Source organism: Phyllostomus discolor, chromosome 1 (assembly GCF_004126475.2).
Source record: "Phyllostomus discolor isolate MPI-MPIP mPhyDis1 chromosome 1, mPhyDis1.pri.v3, whole genome shotgun sequence".
NCBI lineage: Eukaryota > Metazoa > Chordata > Mammalia > Chiroptera > Phyllostomidae > Phyllostomus > Phyllostomus discolor.
In genome coordinates, this window is record NC_040903.2 from 52,937,242 (window position 1) to 52,949,522 (window position 12,281).

At 37.6% G+C, this 12,281-nt stretch overlaps 1 protein-coding gene across 3 annotated transcripts in view; it reads left to right on the forward strand.

The window, feature by feature from the left end:
• The window catches only part of MPP7 (membrane palmitoylated protein 7), a 246,052-nt gene that overhangs the window by 84,284 nt on the left and 149,487 nt on the right, over window positions 1–12,281 (forward strand). For 2 of the 3 annotated variants that reach the window (XM_028507783.2, XM_028507784.2), the window contains exon 3: window positions 5,277–5,395. In XM_028507783.2, coding sequence (XP_028363584.1) covers window positions 5,277–5,395 — 119 coding nt within the window. The remainder of the gene's footprint in view (window positions 1–5,276; window positions 5,396–12,281) is intronic. The other variant, XM_036022593.1, reaches the window with a different exon arrangement.

Consider the following 12,281-nt stretch of genomic DNA (forward strand, 5'->3'; position numbering starts at 1 on the left):
TTAACCTCTGTGCTTTCGTCATAACTCAGCATCGCCATCAGTCCCTGGGAAGCTTTCGGTGAAATGTTGCCCTCCCACTGCCACCCTTCCATGGTGCCACAGTCCCCTCCCTCATTAAAGTGCTTTCACAGTCACAACTTGACACTTATGTTCAGTGTAGTGTACATTACACTCAGCATGACTTTGTTTCGTATCCCCAGTTCTCAACTGGTGGCTGGCACATGGTAATCACTTGGCCTTTGCAGAGTGAGGTGGGGAAAGGATCAGGTGGGATTTTGAAATGCAGAGGGATTGGGGAGTTTGCCAGCTTTCCACACACACCCTTGAAATATCAAGTGTGTTCAGTTAAACTTGGCCTTAAAACTTTGAGGTAAGAATGTTAGCATTGCTTGTTTTCTCTTTCAGATTATCTGAGAGGTCCTGAAGGAGAGACTGTGCCAGCAGGACAAGTCACCAGAAGTTAATTATCTGGTGAATCAGTGGAAGGCTGCATGGATGCGATTATATTTTTCAGGGTATAGCAAGTAGCAGTTCACTGTAGCTGAAGCAGAATTTAAGGGGAAGTTGTGAGCTACACTGTTGGGAAAAGGTTCATGTCAGATGTGTTACCCAGAAGTGGAATTTTTAAAATTGCAGAAGTAATGTCCTCAGGCATACCTCAAAGGCGTTACTGCCGCAATAAAGTATCACAGTAAAGTGAATCCTAAACTTTTTGCTGGTGGAAGGTTTTGCCTTCAATTTGTAAAAACTACAACATCTGTGAAGCACAATAAAGTGAGGCACAATAAAACCAGGTGTGTCTGTATTTTGTAAAAATTCAAGCAGTGTAGAACTACACACAGCAAAAATGAAGTAATTGTTTCCTGTCCTTCCGGCTTCTCTCCCTAGATTCAACGCTGGGGATGGTCAGATATAGGTCCTGCAGCTGGGCCTCCTGGCTGCCTAGAGGCAAAAATGAATGAGTAAATGAGTGAATTACTGGATCAAAGGGGATGCAAGCTTCAAATTTTAATATTGCTATTAGTGTATACCAGTTTGACTTCCTTACCTTATCCATTTTTCTGTTCTCTTCCAGCTGACCATTTCCAGTCTTTTCTTTCAAATACAAATTTGTACGCTCACTTTCAGCAGATAACCATGTTTTATCGTTTACTGAAAGTACTGCAGCAGTCATTAGGGAATTGCCACATATTCCCACCCCCACCCACATTCTGCCCCCTTGGAATCATGGGAGAACTCTCCACACTTCTGTCTGAAGCCATCCCTGCACTCACACACTGACCCACTCCTTCTCCTTCACTTCAGGGTAGAGTTCTGGAAAGTCCCTCCCTCTCTTACATTGTCAGAATTTCTCTCTGTAGTGGATTAAGGCCAGTAGCACCAACATATGTTATTTGTTATTTTCATTTTGAAAAAAACTTCTTTACCCTTATTCCCCAAACATCAATTCTCTTTAGTAAGAAATTGTGAGGGTTGCCTATATTTGTAAAAGTTGTCTGTGGTTGCTATTCCCAACGTGTCTCTTTATACTTCTGATGCTCTTCACCCAGTCTTCACTCACCACAGAGCCAAAGTTAGTGACCTCCACATTGCTCAAGCCAGTGGGCAATTCTCAGCCCTTGGTCTGCCTGCCCCGTCAGTGGCAATTGACACAGAGAGTCATTCATTCTTTCTTGCCCTAGTTGGCTTCCAGGACATCATACTCCTAGTACCCCTCCTCTCTGAATGATAGTCAGCCCCTCCTCTCCTCCAGGGCTCAGTCCTGCTTGTTCTTTCTTCTGCATCTGTACTCAGCCTTGGGGAACTCACATAGGCTCCCTGCTTTGCATACCATCTATATGCTAATGACTCCTAAAGACTTGTCTTCAGCCCAGGCCACTCTTTTGAGCTCCTGATTCTCTGAATCTCAAGAACTAAAACATTTGATTTTCACTCTGTTCTTCAGTATTAGAACTCAGGGAACTAAATGTAGGAGTACAGTAAAGCATATTTTATAGCATCCACCAAGTTTTAGGCACGGGCTGAGATGGTTTCTAGGGCCTATATGATGTACTTGAATGTAAGTAAAGGCGGTGTTGCCTGCATTGAGACTATCTATATATGTACTGGTAGCTGTTTTCACCATCTGTTTAATTTCTGGTGGGCACTGGCCTATCTCTTCTGGCTCTGATCTCTGGTTACCAGATGTGGGAGCTGAGGAGAAGTGAGTGCTGTTGTCACTGAAGTGTCAAATCATGGTGGCATGTCAGTTAGTACCACATGAAATGAGTAAACACAGAAAATCGAGCTTATGAGCTTCTGCTCACAGAGAAATTATTTTTAATTTACACATAATACGGCTTATTCCCACAGAAAGTTAAGCAGTATTTGCATAAAGTTAACACTTGGCGTATGTAAAAGCCCAGGGTGGTTTTGAGTGTAGTATTGTGTCCAGTAGGAATGTGTAGCTAAGCTGTTGTGTTGACTTCGAACCATCCGATCAAAATGGCATTTTTGTTCTAGAGGAGACAAATTAAGGAAAGAAGAGCATTGTTTTCTATCAAATGCTTACTCTTTGCCAGCCTTGAAGCCAAATGGGCATTGTTCCATTGAATTACTGCAACAGACATATTTGCCACAGTTTCTTCTTTTGTTTTGACTTTATTTTGAGGTAACTGTAGATTCACATGTTGTGAGAACACAAATTCTGTGTACCCTTGGCTCGGTTCCCTCCATGGTAACTTGTATAACTATAGTAGAGAATCACAACTGGGAATTGTAATTGATACAATCCATTGACCATTTTCAGATTTCATCAGTGTTACTGGGTTGGCCAAAAATTCCTTTTGTTTTTCTGTTTGATGTTTCTAGGCAAGCTTAGTTGTCTTTGACTTTATTCAAAGCAGTTTTGTTAGATTGTATTGTGACAGCAATCATGTCAGCGTGCATATGAAAAAAACTTATCAAAATTGGTGAATTTTTGTCCAGCCATTTTAATATTGAAGATGCAAGAAAATACACATTTTTGGTGTATTAGGCTTTATTATTTCAAGAAAGGTAAAAATGCAACTGAATCGCAAAAAAAGATCCATATAAATGAATGGAAAAGGTGCTGTGACTGATCAGATGTGTCAGAAGTGGTTTGCGAAGTTTCTTGGTACTAATGAATTTTTGGCCAAATAATTCTTTGCTGCAGGGCTCTCTTTTGCATTGCAAGGTGTTTAGCAGCACCCCTGACCTCTACCTACTAGAAGCCAATAGCAGGAAGTGGTGACATACTCAAAATATCCAAATTAATAGTTATTGGTGAAAATGAAAAATGTGTTTTACTTTATGGAAAAAAACAAATGGGCTTCTTGGTCAACCCAGTACATGTACTTGTTTGTGCGTGCGTGCATGCGTGTGTGTGTATTTTCTTCTATGCGATTTTACCGCACGCATAGATGTCATTTCTTTTTCAAAGTCTAAAGGAAAGAAGGTTTACATAAGTTATGTGGAGTGCCTAAAGTGTAGACCTGGGGTCTCTCTGATCCAAACTCTTGCTTTTTTAGTAATAGTAATGATGAATAACAATAGTGATCAATTGTAACATGGCTGAACTTGAGTTACATATAAAAGGGATTGAATACTTACCATCTGTCAGAGTCTGTTCTAAGGCATTAACTCATTTAATTCCCCAACAACTATACCTCAGAAATTATTTCACAGTTGAATTAGTAGCATTAGTTAAACTAATCATATATCACGGAATAGGTAATTATTTTTAATATTCCTGAAATCAGTAATAAAATAGTGATATTCTACTTTCTTCTTTTTTATATAATTTTGTATTGTAACCTTGTATTGTAACGATTGTAATCAGTGTATTGTAAGCACTGATTTTGGCAATGGTGATTACTTTAAATGTGTATGTGTGTGATGTGTGTGCATGTGTATAAATGGAGTGAGACCTGTATGCATTTTGTTATGTTGAGGGACCTTAACAGTATTTACTAAATTGCAAATAAGAGCTAGTTTACAAAGGATGCCAGACTTAAGGGAATAAATGTAAACCACTAAGAATACTTAAGAATATAATTTTTTCTACTGATTTTAGATATTTTTGACCAAATACAGCCCTAGGAATGTTTGAATTTAATCAAGTCTCTCAGGTTAAATGATCTAACTTTCAAAGTGGGCCTTAATGCATTTGGTTGTGAATTGTCACTGATTATCAGAATATTTAATGCTTTAGGAAGATAATGGATAAACTAATCAGCACCAGTCCATAATTAACTCTCCAGTCTTTGCTGTTGACTATCTTGCAAAGCTATCCCTGTGGTTTGAACAGTGGCATTTATTCAGACCAGAAATAAGAACAGTCCCGTGTGTTGTAGGTCCCAGGAGGTCTTGGTGTTTTTGTAGACAGCAGACAGAAATAAAAGGAATTCTGTCCTTTTTACCTCATGGAATCCCACTGGAAACTGAAACATGTGCTGTGAGTTGATACTGACTTCTGCCAGGTCACCTCCCTGAAGAGTCCCAGGCAGGCACCGTTGCAGCATTGCTTGGACAGGAGTCTGACAGCCTCTGAGCGAGATGGATGGTTGTGCAGTGTGCTACAGTGGAACACTGCACTACTGTCTTCTCCTAGGAAGCTGCTAGTGGGGAGTGTCATGGCTCCCCCATCTGTTACCTTAACTCTTTCAGAACGTGTCAGAGCCCCCCAGATTAGAGGCAAATTTAAACTAAGCTCTATGTAATTGCTGTATTTTATTTAAAAAAATAGGAGACTGCAATAATGAAGCACAAATCATGGTTTATTCTGTCTTACTTTTTAGAACTTGATTTTGGACATTAGATAGTACAGTTTTTTGAAGCTATATAAGGAACGATTTGAAAACCACAGAACCTTTTTAGTGGACCATTCTGTCAATTTTCTACTCTTCTAAGGAAGTTTTTCCTATTCATGACTCATTTCACTCTTTGGCTAACATTGAGGGAATGTAATAACAATTAAGGAAAGGAATGTATGCCTTTTTTTCTTTTATTGAAAGCTCGTACACATTTTCTGTCTTGGGTTATGTAAACTTGGAGGACTGCAGAATGTTGACAACTGTGAAAGTTAAAAACTAGCCCATTAATACATACTTATTTGGAATTGAAAAATCAAAATGCTTCTTTTGCTTCTTTGGAGAATGGTCTAGAATACTAACCCAGTAAAGAAGACATGTTCCAGCCGTCACTTACACACACCTTAAGTGAAATGAATGAGATCACTCTAAGATTACACTTTGTGTTTTATTTTCATTTTATAGGTCTGTATGAGCTGTTGGCTGCCCTGCCAGCCCAGCTGCAGCCACACGTGGATAGCCAGGAAGACCTAACCTTCCTCTGGGATGTGTTTGCTGAAAAAAGCCTGCATTCACTGGTAAAGGTAAACCATGCTGATGTCAGATTCTCTTTGCGGAAAAACATATGGAAAAATATTTTGAGCGCCATCTAGTAAACCAGAGATCAATTTGTTGCTCTCTGAAAACAAAACAGCCTTGTTCCATTTCACTGACGGGCGTGGAAGTTGTTAAAGATTCTACCAAAAATACATAGATGATTTCACTTAATGGTGGTGATTTGGCCGTGCATACTAATGCAGCAAACATGTGGTTGCCCTTGTTTAGAAAAAGAATATGAAATAGTAGCAGGAAGGTTTAGACTCCTTATGGTCAACATTCATGAGCTGGAATTTAACTTAAATAAATAAATGTTCATAGCAAAAATTAGAAGGAATATATTTTCTGAGGTTAAGGATGGCAGCAGTTCAGTAGCCACATTAATTTAAAATAATTTCCTTTAACAAAGTCAACTGAAATTCTAGCAAGCTATTTCTTTTCTTGGCACAACGCCACTGAAGTGGTATTTTGTGTATAAATACACTGTAGCTAAATGCGAATGAAAACAGTGTTTTGAGACAGTTTTAGTAAAGCATCATGTCATGAAAATGATCAGTCACCAGAATTCAGATCTTGCCACACAGCAATCCTGGGAGTGATCAGAATTCTTAAAATAGTAAAATGAGAACAAGAAACTTACTGGAAAATATGCCACCCTTGCCTCTGGAAATATGAATTGCAGCTTCTCTCATTTAACTCAAATTGAAAGAAATTTAGTTTTACTTGGGTCTGTGGGAGCTAGAAACTTAGGATGCCTCCATCATATCCGGACCTGTGCTTAATTCCACTAAATCTGTTATGGTTGTCAGTCCTGATAAGACGCTTTTAATTGATGTGTGGAGTATTTGAAAACAAGCAACTTCTGAGTTGCATTTGCTTCACAGGACAGGAGCATTACTACATTTTTTTCTTGTCAGATTTGTTAGAGTTTGTGTGCCTCGAGGAGTGGCAATTCTCAAGGAGTAAAAGGGTTGATATGTGGCATTTCCTAGCACTACACTTAAAGATGAGAATGCTTTATTTATTTATTTATTTTCTATATAATTACCAAGGTATTGTGTTCTGAATAAATTTATATAGTTGGTCTCTTGGGATTTGTTACAAATAGTCTTGGAATTATAGTAGATAAACTTTATGACTTATTGAGGCAACCATGAAAATATCCCTTTGTTGAATGTGTGGAAGTTGGATGGGTATGGATTTGTTTTAATTAATTTGATCTTTGATAGAAGGAATAAAGTATATTTCAAGTGTCATTATCACCCCTTTATCATGAAATAATCCTGCCCCAAAACAGTGGATGCACGTGTGTTTGTATATTTATAATGTGGCTGGTATATCGGTTTCCTTATGTATAAAATAGTAATTACAGTATCTGTAGACAAGGTTGTGTGAGTTTCAAATAAAATAGTAAAAATCTCAGTTCTTTGATAGTTATATAGGTTCGGCAAATAGAAGTGGGCATTATTAAGTATGAAGGAAAAGTTAAAATTTAACAATCATAGCATTCAAAAGACCAAAACAATTGACAGAGGTGGTTGTCACTTCTATTAAAAAAATTGAAATAATGTGTAAAAATGATTCTTAGTTACACTGGCTGTTGCGTTTAAAGCATAGGTTTTTAAAGTGTTTGTCAAGAAGTGGTTGGGACGTGTACTCAAGAATAATTGATACCTGGTTTTATAAAAACAGGGAGGCAAATAAATTGATGTTGCCAGTCCAGTATTTAAATAGCACGGTAATGTGTACTATTCCAGATGTTTTTCAGTAACTGCTTTCAAATGTATTTTTAAAATTACTTTTGTATGTGCCTTTTGTACATTCTCAGTTCTGAGTAGTTTCCCTCACATCCACCTTTTATCACGTTCAGACTCAGAGTGTCCTTTGCCTCTGACCCATTCTATTCGTTTTCAAGGACGTGCAGCCTGAAATGCCTTCCAGAGTCAGGCTCAGGGGGTTGTAGTTCAAACAGCTGGAATAAACTGCTTAACTCTATTCTGGGCACCTCTCTTGGAGGATGGAAGATAGATCTTCGGCTTTTGTATGTAAATCTTGGTAGAGTAACAGGAATTTGTTTGAAAAGATTTGTTTTAGCCTGAATCAAATCATTCTTGGATGTTATGTTCTTTTGTCTGCAGTGGAAGCTGTTGGTATGTGATTAAGAACTGGCTCAACACAAAAAGTGATTTAATTCTAGCACAAAATCTTCACAGTTGTCATTTTATGTTAAAAAAAGCAGTTGTTAAATCATCACACAGTTTTAAATACATATATCTTTATAGTCTAATGTAAAACATACTGAAGAAGAGGCAGTTTTGGCATTCCAATCTGGGGCAGGTACGGCATGCCACTTTGGATGTTGAGCCACATTCTGACAGGAGTACCTGTAGGTCATAGGCTTGTAACTACAAAGGAAATATGATGATCCTACAATGTATTATTAGGTATGGAGTTTTTTAGAAGAAAAATTTCTAAATAGAAAACTTGGATAATAAAAACTGTGAGCGTGATATTTTATTTTTAAAAAGATTTTATTTATTTAGAGAGGGGGGAAGGGAGGAAGAAAGAGAGGGAGAGAAACATCAATGCATGGTTGCCTCTCATGTGCGCCCCCTACTGGAGACATGGCTCACACCCCAGGCATGTGCCCTAGACTGGGAATTCAACTGGTAACCCTTTGGTTTGCAGGCTGGCAGTCAGTCCACCACACCAGCCAGGGCGTGAGCATGATATTTTAGAAGTATTAAAAGAAAGATGATACTGATAGAAGCCCTGGGAAGTATACTTGTATATAAGAATGGAAATACATAGAAGGTGTGGCAAGACAAGGATGTTAGCACTCACATGATCTGGTGAATGTGACAAATCATTAATAAGCATTGAGCCACTTTGTTTCGCAGAGTTTTTTTGTTTGATGTAGTCCCATTTGTTAATTTTTTCATTAGTTACCCTTGCTCTTGGAGTCAGGTCCAACAAATGAACACCATGATCTATGTTAAGGAGCTTACCACCTATGTTTCCTTCTATGCATTTTATGGTTTCAGGTCTTACATTCAAGTCTTTAATCTGTTTTGAGTTAATTTTTGCCTGTGGTTTAACATATTGGACCAGCTTTATTCTTTTGCATGTGGCTGTCCAGTTTTCTCATCACAATTTTTGAAGAGACTGTCCTTTTCCCATGGAATATTTTTGCGTCCTTTGTCATAAATTAATTGGCTATATATGTATGGGTTTATTTCTGGGCTCTCTGTTCTGTTCCATTGATCTATGTGTCTTTATGCCAATAAAATAATCTTTTGATTTTTATAGCTTTGTAATATGGCTTGAAATCAGGGAGTATGATGCCTCTAGCTTTGTTTTTTTGTTTGTTTTTTCAAGATTACTTTGGCTAGTCAAGATCTTTTGTGGTTCAATACAAGTTTTGGGTTGGTTCTATTTGTGAAAAATACCATTGGAGTTTTGATAGTAGTTGCATTGAATTTGTAAAGATGAAGTTTTAAATCTAAAAGGATTTGTTTGAAACTAAGCATCCCATGTTCATTGCATCACCAAGATATGAAAGCAGCTCAAGTGTCCATCAGTAGATGAGTGGATAAAACAACTATGGGGCATTTACACAATGGAACACTACTTGGCTGTAAAAAAGAAGAACATTTTCATCTTTGCAACAGTTTGGATAGGCCTGGTGAAAATATGCTAAGTAATATAAGCCAGTGAAAGAAAGACAAATACTATATGACTTTACTCATATGTGGAATCTAATGAACAAACTGAACTAACAGGGAAAATGGGGTCAGACTCACAGTTGGAGAACAGGATAACAGCTAGTGCAGGGCAAGGGAGGTCAGGGGGTGGAGGGACTGAGCAGAAAGGAAAAAGGACTCATGGATGTGGACAACAGTGTGGTGATTGCTGGGGGTAGGGAGGTATAAGGGTACTAAATGGTAATGAAAAATATGCAGTAGAGATTAAATAAAAAAAAATTTGCATATCCCAGCATTTCAAAAAAATAAATAACCAAAGTGACTGTTTCATTTCCATTGCCAATGACTGGGAGTTCCTGTTGCCATGTACTTTTGTCAGCCTTGGGCACAGTCGGTGTTTTGCATTTTCTCCATTCTAATAGGTGTGTAATGTTGTCTCATTTTCTTTTAATTTGCAACTCTTTTTTGACACATGATATTAAGCCTCTTTTCATATGGTTGTTTGTCATCTGTATATCTTCTTTGTTGACGTGCCTATTCAGATTCTTCTCCCATTTTTTAATTTAGTTTTTTCTTCTTGTTGAGTTTTAACTATTCTTTCTCATTTTTGGATAAAATTAGTTTAACAGATAGGTGTTTTGTAAATATTTTCTCCCAATCTCTGGTTTGTCTTTTTATTCTCTTAATTGTGTCTTTCAGAGAGCAGAAATTTTAATGTCAATGAAGTCCAACTTACTGTTTTTGTAGACTGTGCTTTTGGTAGTGTGTCTAAAATCTCATTGTCTTACAGAAGGCCACCTAGATTTTTCTCCTGTGACCTTGTAGAAGCTTTTTAGTTTTGTATTTATATTTAGTTCTGTAAAAGGTTTAAGTTCTGAGCCTTGAGTCAAAACTTTGCTTATGAACATCTAGACGTCCTAGTTTCAGACAGTGAAAAGACCATTCGTTCTCCATTGACCTGCCTTTCCCCCTGTCAAAGATTAGGCGACTTTATTTGTGTGGGGTGTGTTTTTAGGCTATTATGTTCCACTGATCTGTTTGTTCCTTCACCACTGCTATACTGTCTATATCACTGTAGCTTTATAGTGAGTCACGAAGTTGGGAAATGTCCATTCTCCAACTTTGTTCTTCTCAGTATTGTGTCAGCTATTCCATGTCTGTTCTGTGCCAGCTATTCTGTGCCTTTTTATAGAAACTTTAGTATCAGTTTGTTCTATCTACAAAATAGCTTGCTGGAATTTTGATTAGGAGCATGTTGAATTTATAGATTAGGCTGGGAAGAATTGATATCTGAATAATATTATATATTCTTGTCCATGAACATGGAATATCTGTTTATTGAGAACCTGTTTGATTTCCTTCATCAAAGTTTCATTGTTTTCTTATTTAAATTCTATACATATTTGTTAGATTTATACCGAAAAATGTTTTGGTGCTAATGTAAGTGGTATTTTGTTTTTAATTTCAAATTCCAATTATTTATTGTTGGTAATTTTGCACGTTAAGTGTGTATCTATCATCTTTACTATGACCACTTATTCGTTCTCAGAGTTTTGTTGTCGATGTTTTGAATTTTTGACATAGATACATATCTGTGAACAAAACCCGTTTTATTTCATGATTTCCACTCAATTGGTTAAGGAATGTTTTATGGGCCTGGATGCAATCTGTCTTGTTCTATGTAAGCTTGAGAAGAATGAATATTCTGCTGTTGTCCGATGAAGTGTTAGCTCTAGTTGGTTGATGGTGCTGTTTGGTTTAACTGTGTCTTTACTGATTTTCTATGTGCTGCATCTGTCCATTTTTTATGGAGTATAATAGTGGATTTATCCATTTATCCTTGCAATATAATCAGTTTTGCCTCATGTATTTTGATGTTCTTGTTAGGCACATACACATTAAGGATTGTTACACCTTCTTGGAAAATTGACCCCTTTTGTTTATGTAATGCCCTCCTTTATCTGTGATAATTCTTCTTCTTGTGTCATCTGTTTTCCCTGAAATTGATATGTGATACTTAAGCTTTCTTTTGGTTAGTGTCAGCATGGTTTATATCTTTCTCCATTCCTTTACTTTTAATCTGTTTGTGTCTTTATACCGACAGTGGGTTTCTTATAGACACTGATAGTCGACGTCAGGGCCTGATATAGGGATTGACTGCTCGCTGCTCTGGCCCCAAACAATCAGTAAAGCCCATGACCAGCCCCTTTAGCCACCATGACTAATAATTTTACCCTGTATAACCTATTTCCTGGGAGCTATCGGGGAGCCAGGTCTTTCAGCACTCACTTACCAGGTGTGACACCATTTCCTCAACTAATAAACTGCTACTTTTCTGGCTGCCAACTCCTCTTCCCATTTGATCAGGCTTTGATGCCTGCAGGCAGATGTACCCCTTTAGCCCAGTAACTGAATGTGCCCATGGGCAGAGTGGGGAGTCTCCTCTAAGACTAGGCACTCGAGAGTTTTTTGCTCTCAAGACCAGTTCACGTTTGACTGCCATCAATTTGTCAGAATTACCGTGTAAGTGTTCCTACAAGTTTCTGGCTCCAGCAGCTTCTGCTCCTGCTAAGTTGATTTCAGATGTGATTCTCTATATTTGCGTCTCCTGAATTAGGGTGATGCTTGTCCTGTGACTTCTGTTCTCCTCACATGTTGGAGCTTAAACCTGAAGTCTCCTTTACCCACTTTTTAATTTGGTTTTTCGTCATGTTATTACCAATATGTGAGAGTTCTTTAGGCATTTTGGATACGAGTTCCTTATTAGATAAATGCTTTCCAAATATTTTCTCCCATGGTATGGGTTACCTTTCCACTTTTTTTTTTTTTTTTAGTAGTAGGACTTTATTTCTGAACTGAACACTTTGCAAATTAATTATCTGAGCACCCTGTGCTTGCTTAAATGTTTTGGTCCATTTCACTCAAAACATTGAAGCTTCATCAGAGGCCTCCATATTCCTCTAGGAGACATCATGGTATGTAAGGATTAATGTTCTTTTATTTCTTCTACAAAGAGACAGGTTCTTTAACTTGCTTGCCAATCCACAGCACACCACAACAGTGCATGTAACAAAGTTTGGGTAATACTTGGAAGTGTCGTGATAATCTCTTAGTTGCCTAACCCATTTCCTTAATAAATATGAACATTTTTGAAGTAAAATAAATTCCT